General features: G+C 38.8%; 2 protein-coding genes across 2 annotated transcripts in view; both read left to right on the forward strand.

Annotated features, from left to right (window-relative positions):
* The first annotated feature begins 1,601 nt into the window (after window positions 1-1,601).
* The window catches only part of COL14A1 (collagen type XIV alpha 1 chain), a 281,368-nt gene continuing 257,556 nt past the window's right edge, over window positions 1,602-25,413 (forward strand). Inside the window, exon 1 of the mRNA XM_031650141.1 lies at window positions 1,602-1,792. The gene's annotated coding sequence lies outside the window, so the exon portion shown is untranslated. The remainder of the gene's footprint in view (window positions 1,793-25,413) is intronic.
* On the forward strand, window positions 22,611-24,527 carry LOC116268680 (hsc70-interacting protein-like). The gene is made up of 2 exons (XM_031650144.1): window positions 22,611-23,694; window positions 24,320-24,527. Exons 1-2 carry the CDS (start codon window positions 22,750-22,752, stop codon window positions 24,482-24,484), a joined length of 1,110 nt encoding a protein of 369 aa, XP_031506004.1. The 5' UTR covers window positions 22,611-22,749; the 3' UTR covers window positions 24,485-24,527.

Here is a 25,413-nt window from a genome sequence, read left to right on the forward strand (position 1 = left end):
ACAGGGCTGGCAGAAATTTATAGATGCCTTGCCCAGACATCTAACTCCCTGGCCCCTAAGAAACCTTTACGTGATTCAGACTGTCATAAGTGCTCTTGTCATTGTGCGTGTCGAGCTAGACTGACCTGGTTTCGAACCCTAATTCCTAACATGAAGTAGCTTTAAGCTCTTGCTCAAGCGCGTTAAGCTTTCTGAACCCTAGGGTTTTTTTTGTTTTGTTTTGTTTGTTTTTTGTAAAATAAGTCTAACAAAAATATTTCTCACATATTTACTTTAACCTTATATATAAAATTAGAATACCTGGCTGTATCAGGCAGCCAGTAACTGTTAGCTACTGTTGTTGTTGTTATCACAAAGAAATTTATTTCCTTGTCCATTCATTTCAAGTCCAAGAGTTCTATCTCTGCTGGGCCGCATAAGGCCATTTTAGTGTATCTTAATGATAACAGCATTTTACACCTATTCATTATGTAGGTATATATATTTGATTACATATATAATTGATTTTTAATAATATGTAGCATTCCACTGTGAGACCGATACATTTCTTTAATTTCATTTAGTATTTATTTCATTATAATTGGCAATTATTAAGAAGCCCAACAAAACCGAGCTTTAGAAAGATGTAATCATCAAAATCTCTTACGTCTCTTATAAATTGCCGGAGGAAGAGTAAATTGGCCCAATCACATTGGAAAGGAGTTTGGCAGTATCTCACGAGGTTGAATGTGTTCCTAACCCCTATGGGCCACCATTGACATTCCTGTACTGGCATCACTATTCATAAGAAGAAAAAAAAGGACAACAATCTGAAAACCCATTGCTTAGCTACTGAGAACATAAATGCAATTCAGTCCCACAAATAATGCTATGTATCTTTGAAAATCAATTATAACTACATGTATCAATATGAATAAATCCTTTAATATTGAATTAAAAAACAAGTTCAAAACAACTAAAGCTAAATATACAGCATATATATGTATTTATGTATATGTGTACATATATTTATGTACATACCCACGTGTGTAGATATATATTTGTAATTTATTATCAGTATTCTAGTTCTCAGCTTAGTGATAGGTTCACAGATATCATTTATCTTATTGCATCATAGTAAGAAAAAATGAGGCCAGGCATGGTGGCTCACACCTGTAATCCCAACATTTTGGGAGGCTGAGGTGGGTGGATCACTTGAGGTCAGGAGTTCGAGACCAGCCTGACCAAGATGGTGAAACCCCATCTCTACTAAAAATACAAAATTAGCCAGGTGTTGTAGCACATACCTGTAATCCCAGCTGCTCTAGAGGTTGCGGTGGGAGAATTGCTTGAACCCAGGGGGAGGAGGTTGCAGTGAGCCGAGGTTACACCACTGCACTCCAGGCTGGGTGACAGAGCAAGACTCCACCTCAAAAAAAAAAAAAAAAAAATCTGAACACGTACGGAACAATGATAGCAGTGTGTCATGAACGAAGGGTTGAGAGGAGTCCAGTGAGAACACTTGAAGTGCACTGAGCCTCAGACCTTTCACGCTTGCTTACATACTATCCTCAGTTGCCTCTAATTTTCTCTCTCCTAGTGGTACCTCACCTCAGACGGGCTGGTTTTCCATTTTAAGACTGGGATGAGACACCACAAAACAGGGCAGGTGATACGGTTTGGATATTTTGTCCCCTCCAAATCTCATGTTGAAATGTGATGTCCAATGTTGGAGGGGAGCCTGGTGAGACGTGTTTGGATCATGGGAGCAGATTCCTCATGAATGTCCTGGTGCGGTCCTCGCAGTAATAAGGTGAGTTCTCACTCCATGAGTTCATGTGAGATCGGATTGTTTAAGAGAGCCTGGCAGCTCCTCCCTGTCTCTTGCTCTCTCTCTTGCCATGTGACACGCTGGTTCCCCTTTCACCTTCCACCATGATTGCAAGCTTCCTGAGACCCTCACCAGAAGCAGATGCTAGCACCATGCTACCTGTACAGCCTGCAGAACCGTAAGCCAAAATAAACGTTTTTTTCTTTATAAATTGCCAGGTCTCAGCTATTCCTTTATAGTAACACAAACAGACTCATCCAGCAGGGATCTGACTTCCTCAGCAACTGCCAAGGGGTTAGACAGGACAACACAGAAGTACAGAGGAGTTAGCTTCTTACAGAGTGAAACATAACCAATGGGGAAAAAAAAGAGGGAGATAGAGTAGTAGAGTGAGTAGATTTCCTCACCATTGTGTCTTCCATAAGCTACTCCGAGATGCAGTTCCTCCTGGCAACCCTTCTAGAGAGGTTCTGTATGCAAGGCAAACTTGCTTTGTTCCTTTGCAATGTGTCATGAAATAAACAGCAGAGAGCATGGAATACATCTTCTTGTGTTGCTTTGCATCTTTCTTTGCCTTTTCTCCTCTTTTCTTCCACTCTCACTGCTCTAGGTTCTCACTTTCCCAAAACAGTTTTAGGATCTTAATTTTTCTTTCAGCCTCTGTTTTCTAGAGGACTTAGTCTAACACAAGGGATTCATTAATACTACTACTAATAATAGTCATGTCTCAAATGAACTTAGGTTGTGCCTGGTGCTGAGCCACACCCTTTCTCTGGATTATTTCCTGTAAAGCTCCCAATAGCCCTAGGAGATTGTATGATCTTGCAGGTGAGGAAGCAGTCACTCAAAGATGTCTTCCTTAAGTTCACACAATCACTGCAATGCTTTATCTTTAGAAACATGCGTATTATTCAAAGAAGAATGGACAATTTCTGGATACTTGTAAAAAATAGAAACGTGCTATTTTCAGACTGACTTTATATAGCATTCCTTGGAGAACTAGCTTCTACCCTGCTTCACAAATATTATGACTCAGAAATGCAATGGCTGTGATAGCACACAATAAAGATTCTACACAAGCAGTTAAAGACAGAATATTTAATAACAGAAGGTTGAGAAGGTTTTGTCTGAATAAGAAGCTTACTAATAATGTACATGGATAAACACAGAACACCTCTCTTGCCCGTAAGTAGTGATAACAATAGTATTGGAAAATGTTGGCCAAAATATAATTTTATGTAAAAAATAAATCCATGAAAATTTAAAAGCTAATTTCAGAAAAAAAAACCACTTAAAGCAACTTATATAAATAATGTAGGCAGGTTTGGATCTATTAATGGGTTGTGAAATATATTTCACAGGTTGAAACCAGCCTACTCTTGAAACCAGAGTGGGTTGAAACCAGCATGATAAAAAGTAGAAATAGGACAGAATAGTAATGATCCAACCGCATTTAGGAAAGATGTATGTTGTTTTGGGAAGATTTTCTTTGTAAATGTGTTTTAGAGTATATGTGAGTGTATGCTAGGGTTATGATGTAAATCTCTTTATTGTGGTAGAAAAGAGTTGTAAAAACACTGATATAGTTGCTGACAATATCACAAGGTTTATAAAACAAAAAGAAAACATATTTTTGGAGTCACAGACATCTACATTGAAATACCTACCCAACCATAATTCATTCCTTCCTTCCTTCCTTCCTTCCTTCCCTCCCTCCCTCCTTCCTTCCTTCCCTTCCTTCCTTCCTTCCCTTCCTTCCTTCCTCTCTCTCTTTCTTTCTCTCTCTTTCCCTTCCTTCTTTTCTTTTCTTTTCTTTTCCTTTTCTTTTTCTTTTTCTTCTTCTTTTTCTTTTTCTTTTCCTTTTTCTTTTCTTTTTTCTCTCGAGGTTTCACACGGTCGCCCAGGCTGAAGTACAGTGGCCCTATCTTGGCTCACTGCAACCTCTGCCTCCTGGGTTCGAGCAATTCTCCTGCCTCAGTCACCTGAGTAGTTGGGATTACAGGTGTGCGCCACCACACCCGGCTAATTTTTGTATTTTTAGTAGAAATGGGGATTCACCATGTTGGCCAGGCTGGTCTGGAACTCCTGGCCTCAAGTTATCCGCCTGCCTTGGTCTCCCAAAGTGCTGGGATTACAGGTGTGGGCCACTGTGCCCGGCCCCAGCCATAATTTTCTTTTGAGTCTAAGTCGAGTCTGTTTACTCATCAGCTGCCCACCAATGAGAGAGTCTTCTGGAAAAGCGTTAGAGGCCCTCCTGTTTTTTTTTTTTTTTCCAGACGGAGTCTCTCTCTGTCACCCAGGCTGGAGTGCTATGAGGCCATCTTGGCTCACTGCAACCTCCATCTCCCGGGTTCAAGCAATTCTCCTGCCTCAGCCTCCTGAGTAGCTGGGATTACAGGCGCCATGCCCAGCTAATTTTTATATTTTTAGTAGAGACGGGGTTTCACCATTTTATCCAGGCTGGTCTCGAACTCTTAATCTCAAGTTATCCACCCACCTCGGCCTCCCAAAGTGCTGGGATTACAGGCCTGAGCCATGGTGCCCGGTCCCATATTTTCTTGTCTTAAGGAAACCCATGTCTCTTAATGCTTTGAAAACATATGGAAATACATCTCTTGGAGGCTGTGCTCCAATCATGCTTCTACCCGTGACGGGCTGGACCCCACTGACCTTCCCACCTGATTCTCCCATATCGTCCATTATGGCGGTTTTCTCATTCTCTCAACACCTGGGGGAAATCTTAAGGTTGTTGAGGGCTCAGAGCTAACACTTGACTCAGACATATTTTTGGCACAGAAAATGTTTATTCTCAAAAGGATTTCTTTCCAGATGGTTCACACCTGAGACCTGACTAAGTACCCAAGCTTCAGGAAGATTCTTGGGATGGAGAAGACAAGGAGGAAATCTAGGCATGGTGAAATGGAAAACAATTAAACTCAGAAGGAATTTGAATTCGTTTTTGGCAAGGACCCTCCACGTTTTCCTAGGCTTGCTGCCTGAACATCAATTCAATCCGCCTCTTGCAGGTGTGTGTATGACGCAGAGGGAGTCATTTCATGGCAGAAGTGTGGGCTGGAGAAGACCTGGCTAAATTTCAGAATAGATGGGCTGAGGATGGAGAGGGAACTTTACTTCCCCTCAGTGTTTCTCCATCTCTGTCCTTTGCAACTAGCTGCTTCCTCTCTGAAATTTTAACTTCTATTCCTGGAGCAGAGAACATTTTTTTTTTTTTTTTTTTTTTTTTTTTTTTTTTTTTTGAGACGGAGTCTGGCTCTGTCGCCCGGGCTGGAGTGCAGTGGCCGGATCTCAGCTCACTGCAAGCTCCGCCTCCCGGGTTTACGCCATTCTCCTGTCTCAGCCTCCCGAGTAGCTGGGACTACAGGCGCCCACCACCTCGCCCGGCTAGTTTTTTGTATTTTTTAGTAGAGACGGGGTTTCACCGTGTTAGCCAGGATGGTCTCGATCTCCTGACCTCGTGATCCGCCCGTCTTGGCCTCCCAAAGTGCTAGGATTACAGGCTTGAGCCACCGCGCCCGGCCGAGAACATTTTTAAATTCTATCAAACTCAGTAAAGACTCCAACACAATTTTTTAAAATAAAAATTACCTCCAAAAATGATCAAAGCAAGGTACAATAATTGTAGACAACATTAGCAATAAAGAGAAACAAAAAAGAATAAAATTCATGTGACTATCACCTCATCACACAGAGGAAATTATGATTTATTCCTTGGTCTATATTCTTCCAGACCTTCTTAACACATATAACACATACTTTGTCCATTTTGTTTTGCTGTTTTGATTATCCTTGTCCTTAAATTTCAAAAATAACCATGCTAATTCCTTAGGATAATTCTAGAAGTAAGTATCATAACTCTATTTTCTGAGTCAAACAGTACACGTATTCCAAAGGTCTTCTCTTCAGTTTCCATACACATTCCCAGTCTCTCCTCTCCTCTCCAACCTTCATAGGCAGCCCGGAGATGTGACAAGACTCACAGCACTGCTGTTCTGGTTTACTCTGTCATATCTCCATTTGCTGAAGAATTATTTGATAAAAGACCATGTCTGGTTATTCTCCCAAATGCAAATATTTTTATCCATCTGCTATATGATTAAAATGAGTTCATGGGATAAACTTGATAAATCTTAGATACAAATATTATGAACTGAAGTTTATTGGTATGAGTGTTTACAAGTATAAGCACAACCAGGAATCATAGAGGAATTAGCTTTTCCTGTGCTTAAACATGACTAATGGCAAGAGAGTCAGGGGAGCTTGTCTTCTAAGAGGTATCATTAAAAGGGCAACATTGGAGCAAGAAAAAGTTACAAAGTAGGAAAAGCAATCTTTTAGGCCATATTAAGAATGTTTGACTTTATCCTAACAGTAACAGCAAACTACTGAAGGAGAGGTAGAGGGTAACCTGTTTGGATTGACATTTTGAAAAGTTTACTTTCACTTCAATATAGAAAATGGACTGGTAGAGGCCGGGTGTGGTGGCTCACACCTATCATCCCAGCACTTTGGGAGGCTGAGGCGGGCGGATTGCCTGAGATCAGGAGTTTGAGACCAGTCTGCCCAACATGGTGAAACTCCGTCTCTGCTAAAAATACAAAAAAATTAGCCAGGCGTGGTGGCGTGTGTCCGTAATCCCGGCTACTCAGGAGGCTGAGGCAGGGGGATTTCTTAAACCAGGGAGGTGGAGGTTGCAGTGAGCTGAAATCACGCCACTCCACTCCAGCCTGGGCAACAGGGTGAGACTCCATCTTGGGAAAAAAAAAAAAGAAAAAGAAAATAGATTGGTAGAGTAAGCAAGAGAGGATGTTGGAAGGTCTTGGTGATTAATAGGACTATGGAATTCAACAGAGACTGAGGCATTGAGGATGATCCCTAAATATACAATAGTGCTAACTTTTCTATGAGAGTAGGAAAAAATAACAATAGGTGATAGGTGCGTGTGTGTGTGTGTGCATGAGTGTGTGTGTGTTTCTGCATACTTACATTTTTCTTTTTGCAAAAAAAAAAAAAAAAAAAACCCAAAACAACAAAAAATCCTCACAAACACTAAGAATAACCAGAAACGAGGAAATTGCTTACCCATAGAGAAGAACTGTGAGAGTAATAGGGGAGGGTGTGACTTCTCAAATATACCTTTTATTATAGTTTCTCTTAATTTTTTTTTCTTCTTTTCTTTTTTTTTTTTCCTCTGGCAGGGCGTGGTGGCCCACACCTGTAATCCCAGCACTTTGGGAGGCCAAGGTAGGTGGATCACTTGAGGTCAGGAGTTCCAGACCAGCCTGGCCAACATGGTGAAACCCCATCTCTACTAAAAATACAAAAATTAGCAGGGCGTGGTGGCGTATGCTGATAATCCCAGCTACTTGGGAGACTGAGGCAGGAGAATCACATGAACCTGGGAGGTAGAGGTTGCTGTGAGCCGAGATCACGCCACTGTACTCCAGTCTGGGCAACAGAATGAGACTTTGTCTCAAAATAAATAAATAAATAAATAATAAATAAATTTAAAGAAAGCACCCCCCCACCCTTTTTTTTTTCTTTCCAACTTTTATTTTAGGTTCAAGGCGTACATGTGCAGGTTTGTTACACGGGTAGATTTTCACAGGAGTTTGGTATGCAGATTATTTTATCACTCAGGTAATAAGTGAAGTACCCAATAGGTAGTTTTTCAATCCTCACCCTCCTCCTACTCTCCATCCTCAGCTAGGCCCCAGTGACTATTGTTCCCTTCTTCGTGTCTGTATGTATTCAATGTTTAGCTCCCACTTATAAGTGAGAACATGTATTTGCTTTTCTGTTCCTGCATTAATTTTCTTAGGATAATGGCCTCCAGCTCCAACCATGTTGCTGCAAATGACAGGATTTTGTTCTTTTTTTGTGGCTGTGTAGTATTCCATGGTGTATATGTACCACATTTTCTTTCTCCAATCCACCATTGATGGGTATTTAGATGGATTCCATGTCTTTGCTATTGTGAATGGTACTGTGATTAACATGTGTGTGCTTGTGTCTTTAAGGCAGATATTTATTTTATTTTTGTTTGGGTGTATACCCAGTAATGGGATTGCTGGTCAAATTGTAGTTCTGTTTTAAGTTCTTTGAGGAATCTCCAAACTGCTTTCCACAGTGGCTGAACCAATTTTCATTCCCATCAACAGTGTATAAGCATTCCCTTTTCTCTGCAACCCTGCCAACCTCTGTTATTTTTTGACTTTTTAATGATATCCATTGTGACTGGTGTGAGATAGTAGTTCATTGTGATTTTGATTTGCATTGATTAATGATGTTGAACATTTTTTCATTTGCTTGTTGGTTGCTTATATGTCTTTTTTTGAGAAGTGTCTATTCATGTCCTTTGTCCATTTTTAAATGGGGTTGCTTTTTGCTTGTTACTTTGTTTAAATCCCTTATAGATTCTGGATATTAGACCTCTTGGATGCAGAGTTTGCAAATAGTTTTCCCATCCTGCAGCTTGTCTGTTACTCTGTTGATAGTTCCTTTCACTGTGCAGAAGTTCTTTAATTAGGTCCCATTTGTCAAGTTTAGTTGTGGTTACAATTGCTTTTGGAGTCTTTGTCATTAAATTTTTGTCAGGTCCTATGTGCAGAATGGTATTTCCTAGGTTTTCTTCTAGGATTTTTATCGTTTTAGGTTTTACACTTAAGTCTTTAATCCATCTTGAGTTGGTTTTTGTATATGGTGAAAGGTACGGGTCCAATTTCAGTCTTTGCATATGGCTAGCCAGCTATCCCAGCAGCATTTATTGAATAGGGAGTTCTTTCCCCATTGCTTGTTTTTGTTTACTTTGTTGAAGATCAGATGGCTGTAGGTATGAGACTTTATTTCTGGGTTCTCTAACCTGTTCCATTGGTCAGTGTTTCTGTTTTTGTACCAGTACCATGCTGTTTTGGTTGCTGTAGCATTGTAGCATAGTTGGAATTCAGGTAGTGTGATGCCTCCAGTTTTGTTCTTTTTGCTTAGGATTTACTGGCTATTCAGGCTCCTTTTTGGTTCCATATTAATTTTAAGATAGCTTTTTCAAATTCTGTGAAAAATATTGGTAGTTCGATAGGAATAGCATTGAATCTATACATTACTTTGGGCAGTATGGTCATTAAACAATATTGATTCTTCCTATTCATGAGCATAGAATGTTTTTCCATTTGTTTGTGTCATCTCTGATTTCTTTCAGCAATATTTTGTAACTTGTGTTGTAGAGATCTTTTATGTTGCTGGTTGGTTGTATTCTTAGGTTTTTGTTTTTTTTTTTGGCTATTGGGACTGGGATTGTGTTCTTGGCTTGCTTCTGAGCTTGGATGTTGTTGGTGTATAGAAAGGTTACTAATTTTTGTGCATTGATTTTGTATCCTGAAACTTTGCTGAAGTTGTTTATCAGATCTAGGAGCTTTTGGGTAGAGACTATGGGGGTTTTCTGGATATAAAATATTATCTGTGAAGAGAGATAGTTTGACTACCTCTTCCTGTTTGGATGCCTTTTATTTGTTTCTTTTGCCTGACTGCCTTGGCTGGGACTTCTGGTGCTATGTTTAATAGGAGTGGGAAGAGTGGGCATCATTGTCGTGTTCCAGTTTTCAGGGGAAATTCTTCCAGCTTTTGCCCACTTAGTTTGATGTTGGCTGTGGATTTGTCACAAATGGCTTTTATTATTTTGAGATGTGTTTCTTCAATGCCTAGTTGTTGAAGGTTTTTAACGTGAAGCGATGTTGAATTTTATTGAAAGCCTTTTCTGCGTCTACTGCGATAATCATGTGGTTTTTGTTTTAACTTCTGTTTATGTAATGAATTACATTTATTGATTTGCGTATGTTGAAGTAACCTTGCACCCAAGAGATAAAGCCTACTTGATTGAGGTGGTCTAGCTTTTTGATGTGCTAGTGAATTTAGTTTGCTAGGATTTTGTTCCTGATTTGTGCATCTATATTCATCAGGGATAATGGCCAGGAATTTTCTTTTCTTGTGTCTCTGCCAGGTTTTGGTATCAGGATGATACTGGCCTCATAAAATGAGTTAGGGAGGAGTCCTTCCTCCTTAATTTTTTGGAATAGTTTCAGTAGGGCTGGTACCAGCTCTTCTTTAAATGTCTAGTAGAATTTGGCTATATCCATCTGGACCAGGGCTTTTACTGGTTGGTAAGCTTTTTATTACTGAATCAATTTTGGAACTCGTTATTGGTCTGTTCAGGTTTAAATTTTTTCCTGGTTCAATCTTGGGAAGTTGTGTGTTTCCAGGAATTTATCCATGTCTTCCAGATTTTCTCGTCTATGTGCATAGAGGTGTTTATAATAGTCTTTGAGGGTTTTTTTTTTTTGTATTTCTGTTGGATTAGTGGTAATAACCCTTTGTCATTTATGATTGTGTTTGTTTGGATCTTCTCTCTTTTTTATTTGTTAGCCTCACTAGAAGTCGATCACTTTTATCTATTCTTTCAGAGAACCAATTTTTGGTTTCATTTATGTTTTCTTTGCATCTCAATTTCATTCAGTTCAGCTTTGATTTTGGTCATTTCTTGTTTTCTGCTACTTTTGGGGTTGGTTTGCTTTTGTTCCTCTAGCTCCTCTAGGTGTGATGTTAATTGGTTAATCTGAGGTCTTTCCAACTTTTTGATGTGGGCATTTAGCACTGTAAACTTTCCTCTTAACACTGCCTTAGCTGTGTTCCAGAGATTCTGGTATGATGTATCTTTGTTTTCATTCGTTTGAAAATGTTGGAACTCATTATTGGTCTGTTAAAAGTTTCAGTTTCTTCCTGGTTGAACCTTGGCAAGTTGTATGTTTCCAGGAATTTATCCATTTAGTTTAGATTTCTTCTAGAGTGTGCATGACAGCACATAGTTTTGACTGTCAAAGAATTTCTTGATTTCTGCTTTGATTTTATTGTTTACCCAGAAGTCATTAGGAGCAGGCTAACTTCCATGTAATTGTATGGTTTTGAGAGGTTTTCTTAGTATTGATTTTTATTTTTATTGTGCTGTGAGAGTGTGGTTTGTATGATTTTGGTTTTTTGGAATTTGTTCAGAACTACTTTATGCAGAGCATGTGGTCAACTTTAGGGTATTTGCCATATAAGAATGAGAGGAATGTATATTCTGTTGTTGTTGGGTGGAGTGTTCCGTAGATGTTAAGTTTGGGTCTTGAATATCTTTTTTTGTTAGTTTTCTGCCTCAATGATTGGTCTAATACTGTCAGTGGAGTGTTGAAGTGGCCCACTGTTATTGTGTGGTTATCTAAGTCTCTTTGTAGCACTCCAAGAGCTTGCTTTATGAACTGGGTGCTCCTGTGTTGGGTGCATATATATTTAGGAAAGTTAAGTTTTCTTGTTGAATTGGATACTTTATCATTATATAATGCTCTTCTTTGTCTTTTTTGATTATTCCTGGTTTGAAATCTGTTTTGTCTGAAATTAGAATAGTAGCCCTGTTCTTTTTTGTGCTCCATTTGCTTGGTAGATTTTTCTCCAATGCTTTACTTTGAGCCTGTGGGTGTCATTGCACGTGAGATGAGTCTCTTGAAGACAGCATAGAGTTGAGTCTTTCTTCTTTATCCAATTTGCCACTCTGTGCCATTAGTGAGATGTTTACCCTGTTTACACTCAAGGTTAATACTGATATATGTGGATTTGAACCTGTTGTCATGTTGTTAGCTGGCTGTTATGCAGACTTGATTGTGTAGCTGCTTTACAGTGTCAAGGATCTATGTACTTAAGTGTGTTTTTGTCGTGACTGGAAATGTGTTTTTATTTCCATGTTTAGTACTTCCTAGGTCTCTTGTAAGACAGGTCTGGTGGTAACAATTTCCCTTAGCATTTACTTGTCTAAAAAGGATTTTATTTCTCCTTCATTTATCAACTTAGTTTGGCTGGATATTAAATTTCTGGTTGGAATTTATATTCTTTAAGACTGCTGAATATAGGCCCCTAATTTCTTCTGGCTTGTAGGGCTTCTGCTGAAAGATCTGCTGTTAACCTGATGGGTTCGCCTCGTAGGTGGCCTGCCCCTTCTCTTTGGCTGCCTTTATGATTTTTTTCTCTTACATTGACTTTGGAGAATCTGATGACTGTGTATCTTGGGGATGGGTGTCTTGTTTAGTATCTCACAGGGGATCTCTGAATTTCCTAAATTTGAATGTCAACCTCTCTAGTGAGGTTGGGGACACTTTTGTGGACGATATCCTTAAATATGTTTTCTAAGTTGCTTGCTGTCTCTCCCTCTGTTTCAGGGATGACAATGAGTCACAGGTTTCGTCTCTTTACATAATCCCGTATGTCTCAGAGGTTTTGTTCATTCTCTTAAATTTTTTTCTCTTTATTTTTGTCTTTCTGAATTGATTCAAAGAACTGGTCTTCTAGTTTTGAGATTCTTTCTTTAGCTTGGTCCATTTTGTTGTTAATACTTCTGATTGTATTATGAAATTCTTGTATTAAGTTTTTTTTCAGCTCAATTTGGATTTCTTTCTTTCTTTCTTTCTTTCTTTCTTTCTTTCTTTCTTTCTTTCTTTCTCTTTCTTTCTTTCTCTCTTTCCTTCTTTCTTTCTTTTTTTTTTTTTTTGTCTCACTCTGTTGCCCAAGCTGGAGTACAATGGTGTGATCTTGGCTCACTGCAACCTCTGCCTCCCGGTTCAAGCAGTTCTTCCTCAGCCTCCCAAGTAGCTGGGATTACAGTTGTATGCCACCACACCCCACTAATTTTCGCATTTTTAGTAGAGATGAGGTTTCACCATGTTGGCCAGGCTGGTCTCGAACTCCTGACCTCAAGTGATCAACCTGCCTTGGCCTCCCAAAAGTGCTGGGATTACATGCGTGAGCCTCCATGCCTGGCCAGTTTGGTTATTTCTTAAAATGACTATTTCATATTTCAACTCTTGTATCATTTTATTGGATTTCTTAGATTCCTTAGATTGGGTTTTGATTTTCTTCTGAATCTTGATGATCTTCATTGCTCTTCAGTGTCTGAATTCTATGTCTGCCATTTAGCCATTTCAGCCTGGTTAAGAACCTTTGCTGGGGAGCTAGTGTGGTCATTTCGAGGTAAGAAGATACTGTGGCTTTTTGAGTTGCCATAGTTCTTGTACTGGTTCTTTCTTATCTCTCTGGATAATCTTTGAAGTTGCTTTCCTTTGGATGGGTTTTTTATTTTATGGGTTTACTTTTATATTCTTTGATGTCCTTCAGAGTTTGACTGTGGTATAAGTTGGGTTTAGTTGACTGGCCTTGTTTCTGGATGATTTTAGGGGGTGAAGGCTCAGTTCAGCACTCCTGGGCTGTGTGCTCTAACCTTGCGGGGCTAAGACCTGCCCCACAGGTTTGCTCTCTTGCCCCTCGAGGTTAAGTGCCTGCTGCATTGGAGGGGCTGAGGAGTGTTTCTGATTTGCTGGCAACCACACTCCAATGGGGTGGGGGAGCGTGCCAGCAAAAGTGCTTTGTTGGGGTGGTGGCAGCAGGATCCATATTCATGTGTGTGCCAGTAGTGGCAGTGTGAGGCAATGTACATGGCAGCATATAGTTTTGACTATCATAAACTATGTAGTGTTTTGCATAATCAAAACACAAAATTAAAGCAACATGGATGGGCATGAAACCTAAATTTTAATACAAACAGAAACAAACATTACCATATTTCTATTGAATAATATATCCATACCCTAAAGGAAAATGAGAATAATCCAAATAACTTCTCTACCTCATCCTCTGATTAAATATCACTAATGTAAAGAGAAAATAACTACTAAGAAACCCTGAATTGTATTTAGTGAGTTTATTATTGGTAATGGTATGAGTGTGGCAATTCTGAAACTATCTTGTGTGTGTTGTATGATCGAGCAAAGGAGGAAATAGATTGATGTTTTGGGGAGTTATGTTTCTGATTGTGGAGAAAGGAGAGAGAATAATGTTATAAGAGAAGCCCTGTAGTAGCGAATTGCAAAGAGCCTAGAGGCAACATTGTCCCAAGAGTGTTCAGAGCTTGGTTTCTAGATACTCTCCCCCAGTGAAAGGAACCACTTTGGAGAAATAGCTGATTCCAGGACTGAGAAAAGGAAAATACAAGATAAGCCTGGGACATCTTGTTCCAGAAAGTAAAAGAACTGCTCAAAAATGGATGAGGTCATGTCAAAAAGGACACAGAGCCAGTTTGAAGCGGTTCCACTGGCCAAATATGGAATAATTTGAGAATCAAAATAAATTATTATAGTAATGTATTATAGTTCATTGAAAAAAATAAAAAATTCATGAATCTAGAGGTAGATAGATAAATATATATTAAGAGTATAGCCTTCCTTACTGTAGAATGCGAAGCAATGAATATAGAAGGATTCCAAACATAGTAAAAATTGACTTAGGCAAGAATCATTACTGGATGCTAAAGTTATTAGGTGGTGGAACTTTATGGGAAACAAGATATTACACAGTAAAAATCGTGGTATTGGCACACTTGCAAGTCAGTGAGAAATCGGAGAACAATTGGCTGGAACAATTGGCTATTCATTAGGGGCCAGGAGCATGGATTCCAGAGCCAAAGTGTCTGGGATAAAATCCTGGGCTCTACTGCTTACTTCCTTTGTGACCTTGGGTAAGCTACTTAACCTCTCAAAATTCTATTCTCTCATCTGTGAAACAGGGATAAGCATGCTATGTATTTATGAAAATTTAATGTTACTATTTGTATAATGCAGAAAGGTGCCCACACACATAAAATACTGTATACGTATTAAGTAAATAAATTTGGAGAAATAATTGTAAAATTTAATCGCCACATCATACTAAAACTAGTTTCAGATTAAAGACAAACAAAAAATAATTTTAGAAGGCATTATTTTAATATGCATTATTTTAATAGGCATTACTTTAAATACACTTTAAGGAATTAAAGTGTATTTTAATTCTTGTGCAAGATACAAATAATGTAAACCTTAAAGGAAAATATCAATAAATTAGATCATACTAAAATTAAGAATTCAAAGGCATCTGAAGCTTAATTAGTTCAAAACAGTTTTTTTGTTTTTTCTGTTGAGACAAAGTTTCCCTCTTGTTTCTCAGGCTGGAATGTAATGGCATGATCTCAGCTCACTGCAATCTCCACCTCCTGAGTTCAAGCGATTATCGTGCCTCAGTCTCCCAAGTAGCTGAGATTACAGGAATGTGCCACCAGGTTTGGCTAATTTTGTATTTTTAGTAGAGACAGGGTTTCACCATGTTGGCCAGGCTGGTCTTGAACTCCTGAACTCAGGTGATTCACCAACCTTGGTCTCCCAAAGCGCTGGGATTACAGGCGTGAGCCACCGCTCTGGACCCAAAACAGTATTTTTAATTTCTCTCTTATTCTAGACTCTTTTGGCATTTTCGATCTCAGAGAACGACACCTTTTCCCATTCAGGCTTTTGTATCTTGCTTATTTTCTTTAAAAATAAATCGGGCCACATGCAGTAGCTCATGCCTCTAATCCTAGCACTTTGGGAGGCCAAGGTGGGCGGATCACCTGAAGCCAGGAGTTCGAGACCAGCCTGGCCAACATGGTGAAACCACGTCTCTACTAAAAATGCAAAAATTAGCTGGGCATGATGGCCGGTGCTTGTAATCCCAGCTACTCGAGAGGCTGAGGCAAGAGAATGGCTTGAACCTGGGAGGTGGAGGTTGCAGTGAGCTGAGATCACGCCACTGCACTCCAGCCTGAGTGACACAGTGAGACTCTGTCTCAAAATAAATAAATAAATCGTGGAAATCATTTTATATCAGTTCATATAGGTTTTCCTTATTGTTTTAAAAAAGATGCACAGTATTGTGTTGCAAGGATATATCATTCATGCAATCAATTTTCTATATACCAATTTTTGAGTTGTTTCCAGTATTTTGGCAATTACAAATAATGTCTTAATAAATAACATTGTATATATTTATTTTCACATTGTTGAAAGTAAACTTCAGGGCAAATTCCCAGAAGTCGGGTTGCTGGGTCAAAGCATAAAATGTGTATGGAGTTTTGTTAGATATTGCCAAATTTCAATCCACAGAGATTGCATCATTTTGCACACTCATCATCTTATATTAAGAGTGCTCATTATCCTACAGAGTATATCATTGTATGTACTAATTTTGACCACTTTGATAGATGTGAAATGTTTTTCTCGTTTTCATTTGGATTTAATTACGAATGAGATAGAAGATCTTTTCATAAGTGTTAGGAACATTTTGTATCTTTTTAGGGGGTATATTGTCTACATCATGTATTTTGCCCATTTATCTATAAGGTTTTGGTCCTTCTTTAATCTTGATGTTTACAAGTTCTTTACAGATTAATGATTTTAGTTCTTTATTTGCAATATGTGTTGAAAATATTTTCTCCCAGTTCATCATTTGTCTATGTTTTTGTTTACAGAGTTTTGTGTCATTCAAAAGTTCTTTAAAAATTTTAAAAATTTTTATAGAGTTGAGTTCATGAATCTTTTATTGTATCTAGATTTTTAGACATGTTTTGAAAGCCTTTCCTCACCAGATTTCAAAGGTATTTATCTGTGTTTTCTTCTAATACTTGCATGGCTTCAGTTTTATAATGAGTTTTCTTATCCATTGGGGTTTTCTTTCTTGTGTGGACTATGAGGATACAATATTATCATCTATATGGCTTTTCAATTGTCCTAACCTAACATCATTTACTAAAAGTCTATCTTGGCCTCAGTAATTAGAGACGTCGACTTTATCATGCATTATACTTCCATATATACTTGTGCCTTCTAATCTATTCCACTAAGTAATCTGTCCATGCACTAGTACAATAATCTTGTAATTATAATGGCTTTCTGGTATATTTGAGTATGACAGAGATTTCTGCCTCCACCTGTCCCTTGAGGGCTCTTTTTTTTTTTTCAGTGTTTTACTGACCATTCATGCATGTTTATTTTTTTCATATAAATTTTAATATTAAATTATCTCATTTTAAGATAATCAAATCTTTTTGGCATTTTTATGGGGACTTTATTAAATCTGAAAATTAACTTACGGAGAACTGACATTTTTATGACATTGAGTCATTCTCTGCCTATTTGTTTAAGTTCACAAGTTAAGTTTTTGGAAGTGTTAACTTTCCCCTCATGTAGATTTTAAAAATTTCTTAAGGCTATTTCTATTGTAATTGTTATTGTAAATGGGATTCACTCTTCCATTGTTTGTTTTTATATGATGGATATTCTATTGATTGTTGTATATTCATTTTATATCTTGCTATCTTTCTGACTTGTAAAATCATAGGATTTATTGTCTATTCTCTAGATCCATTAAACTTTTTTTTTTTAAAGTACTAGGTTTTTCTTTTCTAGAAACTTCCTTTTTTCTTCCAGATATGCTGTTATTTTAATAATCTTTTATTCTTACTCATATTTTCAATTTTCTCTCTTCTTTAAATATTTTAAACATAACTTATTGCATGCTTATGAATCTTCTTATCTAAAGTCTTTGTAGATATGAGTCTGTTGTCCACTTGCTTTATTTCCGTTGGCTATTGCTTATAGTGTCTTACTTCCTTACGTGGTTTTGTGATTTTTTAAAACATCACGTTATTTGTATATCTTGGAACACTATACTTGGAATTGTTCAAGGCCTATGTTTAAAGTGAGCTCCTCTAGAAAGTACTGAATTTGCTTTTGCTAGGTGTTTAGGACCAATATCAACCTGGAACCCATTTAAAATAATTCTTAGCCATGAGCTGTTGAAATTCACACACATCATGTGAATTCAGGCTACAAACCTGGATGAAGGCTGTGTTAGGGCTGTACATCTCAGAAGGAAATCTCTCCTCATTTATTTATCCAGGTCCGAGATTAAAAATAAATAAATACATTATTTACTGTTTGCTCTGAGAGCAGGTTTATTTCTGGATCTCACTTTCATGGAAGGTATGACTGTTTACGTTGCCAGCTTTCTGTAGGGATCTCCTGGAAAAATTCCTTTTTAGGAGGCCCTAGCCTTGAGCTTGAGAGGCTGTCACAGCAAAACTCAGTCTCTAGGGTTTTGCAGATGCCCCAGGACAAAAGCACACCTGAGTGTTTGTGCACCTTTCTGGATTCCCGGGAGACTTTTACTAATTTTTGACCTTAATGGATTTTTAAAAACTTTCTCACTAGGTTAACAATGCATCTAGAAAGCACCTATATAAATATGTTATATAGCTTTTTGGTTGCTTCAGTGGAGAATTTGTTAAGGGTATGCAGACTGTCCTAGTTTCACCAGACTTGGAAGTCTAAAGTGATTTCTGAAACATCAAATACATTTAATTTAAAATTAATTAAAATTATCATATAGATATCTATTTCTAGCTATCATTTTTTAATTTTCTTCCCTTCTTTTCACAGGTGTTGGTAGATATCTATTTTTAAACATGGAAAGATGGTGGTGCAATGGCCAGTGAGTACAAAAAGTTAAAAAATTGTAAAAAGTATGAGCCCATCCTTACAAACCATTCATGGAGATTTTTTCATAGAGAGGAAATTGTTTTATACAAAAGTGATTATTAACAGTAGCTGCTTGGGAGGTTGAATTATGAGTGATTTTTTCTTTTGTTTTCCCTTTTGTAATTTTCCATAATAAACATGGATTATTTGGCTGAAAATCTAAAAACCTATTTAAAAATCATATAAATCTGAATGAAACATTTCGATACTAAGCAGGAATAGTGTTAGTCTTTTTCAATACTATTTCAGTATCTTTTTAAATTCATCAACTTTGACTTAAAGCCATATTTTATGTATAGACAAGCTTTTTTTTTTTTTTTTGACCTCTCGGCAAAATCAGTCTGGTGTAGGTTTCTGTCTTCTGTAGAGCTATCTGATTTCCAGAAATGAAAGGCTCTTCCCAATAATGAGGTTGTCAATGGAAAGGGAGCAGAGAATGTGGTTTTGTTTCATTGGAGCCTTCCAGAACTTTGCAAGTAGTTTGAGGAGTTGAAATGGCTTAGATGATGTCTTGCCTGGAAACAGAAAATAGAGATGATCTCCCAAACACTTTCCAGTGGATGATTCTATTATTTTGAATGAGTGTCCTCTGGCTGGAATTAGCTCTTATTTTTTCCACTACCTCATTATAGAAAACTTAACTAACTCCAGATGAAGAATCTTACAGCTTCAACTCTTTTGGAATTGATCTTGTTGACGGGTCTTTCTAGAAGTGACCAGGTAAAAATATATACAAAACTTAGTGTGGATACCAAGAAATTATGAACTCTGAAGACATCACAACAGCCCCTTTTCTGGGCAAATTTGCAAGAAAATGCCACACCAATAAGATCAACTCTGTGTAGAAGTGGTTGCTGTTGTACAATAAAAAAGTTTGGAAAAACAAAAAGAATACCCTTGAGACTCCAGGAAAATTCCACTTGCATACATCATAGAATTATTAAAACAGGAAAGACTATGTAAGATCATCCAAATCAATTTCTTTCTTTCAATTAGCCCCCCAGACTTGGTGATGACCAACAGTCATTTTCATTGTGAAGTTCAATTGTACCAATATGTACACTATACTTACTATTTTGAAAGACAACTTTTTTTCTAAAACATGATTCAGGTTTAGTAGAATCCTACATCATCAACAGAATTGTTTTCTTCTCCAAGATACAGTTGTGTTTAGGTGTTCAATAAAATAACTGAAAGTCCTTCCAGTGTTACAAATGAATACTAATTGGTCCCTAGTAGTTAGTCAACTATGCTACATGTAACTCATTCCAAAGATCAGACGGATACATTTATTTCGATTGTTGATTTGAAATCTCTCAGTTGAAAGTGCATTTTTGTTCTGTGTAGTAAGGAAAGATTTTTAAATCATGTTCAATTCTATCATCACAGACCCTCATAAATTATTTCATTATCACAAGTGCTGACAGATCAAACTTGGCAGGTTCACTTCACAGAGGTTTGGAATGAGCTGAAGGTTCATCATCATCTCTCCTCTAGCTTCAGGCCGAGTCCCTGTGCAGAATACCTCTAAGCAAGGAATATATCTAACCCTTTATGGTCCTGGGTCCTCCTCTGGATTTCTGAATGGAAATGTTTTGTGTCATTTGAGATATCAAGCCAATTAATTTTGCTGCACGTTGACCCTCATACTGGTGAGGTAGTGCCTCCTAGGGACTGGCTACATCATCACAAGTATCCTTTTTCTTATTTAATTTCTTCATGCCTCCATTTCTTTTTCTAAATGGATGATACTACATGCTCTTCCTATATTTATAGGTTTGTGACAAAAATCATGCGTGATAGTTTATTTCAGGAAGCTTTGAAAGTGAAATGGCTATCTCATAAAAATTATTCTTATTATCACTCCTGGAAGTAAGACTTTCATAAGAAAAACTTCTGAGAAAGTCAGATATGGATGCTTGAGTGAGCATCTTTATTTTTATTCTTATTTTTAAGACCTAGTCTTGCTCTGTTGCCCAGGCTGGAGCACAGTGGCACGATCTTCGCTCACAGCAACCTCTGCCTCCTGGATTCAAGCGATTCTCCTGCCTCAGCCTCCTGGGTAGCTGGGACTACAAGTGCACATCACCACACCTGGCTAATTTTTGTTGTTGTTGTTTTTTGAAACCTAGTCTTGCTCTGTTGCCCAGGCTGGAGTTCATTGGCACTATCTTGGCTCACTGCAACCTCCACCTCCTGGATTCAGGCGATTTTCCTGCCTCAGCCTGAGTAGCTGGGATTACAGGCGCCATGCCCGAGTAATTTTTTGTATTTTTAGTAGAGATGGGGTTTCACCATGTTGGTCAGGCAGGCTGGTCTTGAACTCCTGACCTCGTGATCTGCCTGCCTCGGCGTCCCAAAGTGCTGGGATTACAGGCATGAGCCATCATGCCAGCCTTGAGTGAGCATCTTAATAGTTAAATCTGACCATATCATTGTCCGGTTCAGAAATCCCTTACTCACGCAGAACAAAATCCAAAGTCTCTCTATGCTATCTGGACCCAGCTACGATACTTACGACATCTGGACCCTCTTCCCACTCTGATCTCACTCTTACTCTTTCCTCTTATGCCCCACAGGCCTCCTAGCTGTTCCAACATCCCTAGAGACTGTGTTTTTGGCTCCCTGCACTCTTCCTCCAGTTAATTCCAAGGGTGGCTGCCTGCTTAAATGCCCTCCTCAGTCACCTCGACCCCCCCCCCATCTAAAAGGGCAGCTTGTGTCCACTTTCACCCCTGGGTCTTAACCTTCTTTCCATCACTAATCAGTGACGTTATATTATATATTTATCTGTTACGTGTTTTCTGTCAGTCTCTTCCATGAGTAAACTCCAGATGGAAGGAACTTTTTTGCTGTGTATCCGTGATACCTAGAATTTCATCGGGCAGGTCAAAGGGGATGGATGAACACGGAAGTAAGTGAATGGTCCCTGAGCCTTCTGCCAGCTGCTCTCTTGGTTGCAGCATGTGGCACACAGGTGGACTTAGGTAGATGCCTTAAAACTGATGACAGCCACATGGGAAGGATGGAAGAGGCATAACTGATTAATTTTGTTCAATTCAACGTAGCAAACATTTACCAAGTCCCTATTATGAATAAGATCCTATGTTGGAGTTGATAATTCGCACATCTGCTTCTCTAAAAAAGGCTTATAATAGGTGGTTTCCATACAGATGAAACTAAAGCAGAAAGACTTCCTCAGCCAGCTAAGACCCCTTCTTCTGATTTCTGCTGAAATAAAATGTAAGTTGACAAGGCTTTTTGAAACCTCTACTATGAGCAAGGCACTGTGCTGCTTATTATCTCGACTGAAACATCTCATAAGGATGTCACTCTTTCAGCTTTAAATAATGGCAATCTAATACTCAGGATAAAGAATGTGTGCAGTACTACAGCATCAGATTATAGACTTTTGCAGAGCTACATTAACCTGAGTGCTTCTAAGGGTATAAATGTCAAAGTTATTAGAATTCTGTTAATTCTGATAATGTACCCACAGTGTTCATTGATGTGAACTTTTGATGGAGATGAGAATAAAAGTGCCATTACAAATTAGTCAGAAACATATATTTTTCTCATTATTATTATTATTATTATTTTGAGATGGAGTCTTTCTCTGTCGCCCAGGTGGGAGTGCAATGACATGATCTCGGCTCACTGCAACCTCTGCCTCCTGGTTTCAAGTGATTCTCCCACCTCAGGCTCCTGAGTGGCTAAGATTACAGGTGTGTGCCGCCACACCCAGCTAATTTTTGTATATCTAGTAGAGACAGGGTTTCGCCATGTTGGCCAGGCTGGTCTCGAACTCCTGACCTCAGTGATCAACCTGCCTCAGCCTCCCAAAGTGCTGGGATTACAGGTGTGAGTCACTATGCCCAGCCTTTTTCTCATTATTAGCTGAACATTTAGGACTCATTTTTGTGCAAATATTCATACAATTTATTTCTGGTATATTTACCTATACAATTTCATAGGAGTGAATTTTAAATGCACACATATATTAGGGCCTCATTACCCAAAAGTCCTGGAATAAAAATAGTGGAAGATACAGAGCAGTATCTGGCACAGTTAACATTAGTTAGCAGTGAGGACTTACTGTGTCCCTGACACTCTTCTGGAGGCTCGAAGGGATTAATTAAATTAGATGGATTAATTCATTTGATAGTTACACATGCCCATGAGTACCATGGTGGGTACTCTTACTATTCCCATTTAACATACTAAGAAACAGGCACAAAGAGGTTAAGCATCTTGTCCAAGGTTAGTAGTGGTGCCAGAATTCTTGCAAGAATCTGTGCTTTTAATCACTGCGTTATGAATGAACATGCTCCAAGGAAGCATGCATTCCACCTGGGCAGACAAAAAAGAAACACTCTAGGCCCCCTTCTGCGTGGTCACTCGGAGCCAGCGCCTGGGCCTGGAACAGGGCCGTAGTCCCCCAGCTGCGCCCACCACCTCTCTACCATGGACTCCCGCAAAGTGAACGAGCTTCGGGCCTTTGTGAAAATGTGTAAGCAGGATCTGAGCGTTCTGCACACCGAGGAAATGCGCTTCCTGAGAGAGTGGGTGGAGAGCATGGGGGGTAAAGTACCACCTGCTACTCAGAAAGCTAAATCAGAAGAAAATACCAAGGAAGAAAAACCTGATAGTAAGAAGGTGGAGGAAGACTTAAAGGCAGACGAACCATCAAGTGAGGAAAGTGATCTAGAAATTGATAAAGAAGGTGTGATTGAACCAGACACTGATTCTCCTCAAGAAATGGGAGATGAAAATGCAGAGATAACGGAGGAGATGATGGATCAGGCAAATGATAAAAAACTGGCTGCTATTGAAGCCCTAAATGATGGTGAGCTCCAGAAAGCCATTGACTTATTTACAGATGCCATCAAGCTGAATCCTTGCTTGGCCGTTGTGTATGCCAAGAGGGCCAGTGTCTTCGTCAAATTACAGAAGCCAAATGCTGCTATCCGAGACTGTGACAGAGCCATTGAGATAAACCCTGATTCAGCTCAGCCTTACAAGTGGCGAGGGAAAGCACACAGACCTCTAGGCCACTGGGAAGAAGCAGCCCATGATCTTGCCCTTGCCTGTAAATTGGATTATGATGAAGATGCTATTGCAATGCTGAAAGAAGTTCAACCTAGGGCACAGAAAATTGCAGGACATCAGAGAGAGTATGAACGAAAACATGAAGAGCGAGAGATCAAAGAAAGAATAGAACAAGTTAAGAAGGCTCGAGAAGAGCATGAGGGAACCCAGAGGGAGGAAGAAGCCAGACGACAGTCAGGAGCTCAGTATGGCTCTTTTCCAGGTGGCCTTCCTGGGGGAATGCCTGGTAGTTTTCCCAGAGGAATGCCTGGAATGGGAGGGGCCGTACCTGGAATGGCTGGAATGCCTGGACTCAATGAAATTCTTTTTTTTTTTTTTTTTTAATTATTATTATTATACTTTAAGTTCTAGGGTAATGTGCATAACATGCAGGTTTGTTACATATGTATACTTGTGCCATGTTGCTGTGCTGCACCAATCAACTCGTCAGCACCCATCAACTCGTCATTTACATCAGGTATAACTCCCAATGCAATCCCTCCCCCTTCCCCCCTCCCCGTGATAGGCCCCAGTGTGTGATGTTCCCCTTCCCGAGTCCAAGTGATCTCATTGTTCAATTCCCACCTATGAGTGAGAACATGCGGTGTTTGGTTTTCTGTTCTTGTGATAGTTTGCTAAGAATGATGGTTTCCAGCTGCATCCATGTCCCTACAAAGGACACAAACTCATCCTTTTTTATGGCTGCATAGTATTCCATGGTGTATATGTGCCACATTTTCTTAATCTAGTCTGTCACTGATGGACATTTGGGTTGACTCCAAGTCTTTGCTATTGTGAATAGTGCCACAATAAACATACGTGTGCATGTGTCTTTATAGCAGCATGATTTATAATCCTTTGGGTATATACCCAGTAATGGGATGGCTGGGTCATATGGTACATCTAGTTCTAGATCCTTGAGGAATCACCATACTGTTTTCCAGAAATTCTTAGTGATCCAGAGGTTCTTGCAGCCATGCAGGATCCAGAAGTTATGGTGGCCTTCCAGGATGTGGCTCAGAACCCAGCAAATATGTCAGAATACCAGAGCAACCCAAAGGTTATGAATCTCATCAGTAAATTGTCAGCCAAATTTAGAGGTCAAGTGTAATGCCCTTCTGATAAATAAAGCCCTTGCTGAAGGAAAAGCAACCTAGATCACCTTATAGATGTCGCAGTAATACAAACCAGTGTACCTCTGACCTTCTCATCAGGAGAGCTGGGGTGCTTTGAAGATAATCCCTACCCCTCTCCCCCAAATTCAGCTGAAGGATTTTACAGTGGTTTGCCATTAGGATATTCATTCAGATAATGTTTTCCTACTAGGAGTTACAAACTTTAAACACTTTTTAAATATTCAAAATATTTAAAACAAATTTAAAGGGTCTGTTAAGTCTTATATTTTTCTTTACTAATCATTTTGGATTTTTTTTTTTTGAATTGGGCAGGGAAGATATGTATGGAAGATTATTGCTGTAATTGGAGTGAAATAAAAGTTATTAGTGCGAGCCAAAAAAACAAAAACAAAAAACAAGAAACACTCTAAAAAGCAGAGTTGAGAGAAGAGCGCTCTCAAATTAATACGTATCTATTTTCCAAAATACACAATAATGACTATAAGGGATCAAAGGAGCCAAAGATAAGTACTACCTGGGGTAGTTTTGAGCAGGAACTTGAAGGAGGGGTGGGTTCTGTTTAGGTAGATGGGAATAGAAAAGTGTTCGTATGGTTTAACATCAGACAAAGGGCAGAATTAGGAAAATTCTATTTGGGGATCAGGGAATAATACAAGAGCAAACTTTTAGGAAGTGCTTACTAAATAATAGGTGAAGAGCTTTCCAGATATTATAAAATTAAATCTCCTAAACATGATAAGAGGTAACTATAACTACCATGCTACAATGTGGATAAAGTAACATGTCTGGCTCTGTCTGACATCAGAACTCACACCCTTAATCTACATTATAAAGTTTGTCTAGGAAGTTGAGTGGACATAAGACAGGAAAGTTAGGCTAAGGCAGACATGGAGGAACTTGATTA

Source organism: Papio anubis, chromosome 8 (assembly GCF_008728515.1).
Source record: "Papio anubis isolate 15944 chromosome 8, Panubis1.0, whole genome shotgun sequence".
NCBI classification, from domain to species: domain Eukaryota; kingdom Metazoa; phylum Chordata; class Mammalia; order Primates; family Cercopithecidae; genus Papio; species Papio anubis.

What these genes read in the sequence shown, in the direction of transcription:
- LOC116268680 (XM_031650144.1), top strand. Translation starts at nt 22,750, where the DNA reads ATGGACTCCCGCAAAGTGAACGAGCTTCGGGCCTTTGTGAAAATGTGT. An exon ending in GAATGCCTGGACTCAATGAA is followed by an intron (nt 23,695 to 24,319) that starts ATTCTTTTTTTT and finishes TGTTTTCCAGAA; the next exon opens with ATTCTTAGTGATCCAGAGGT.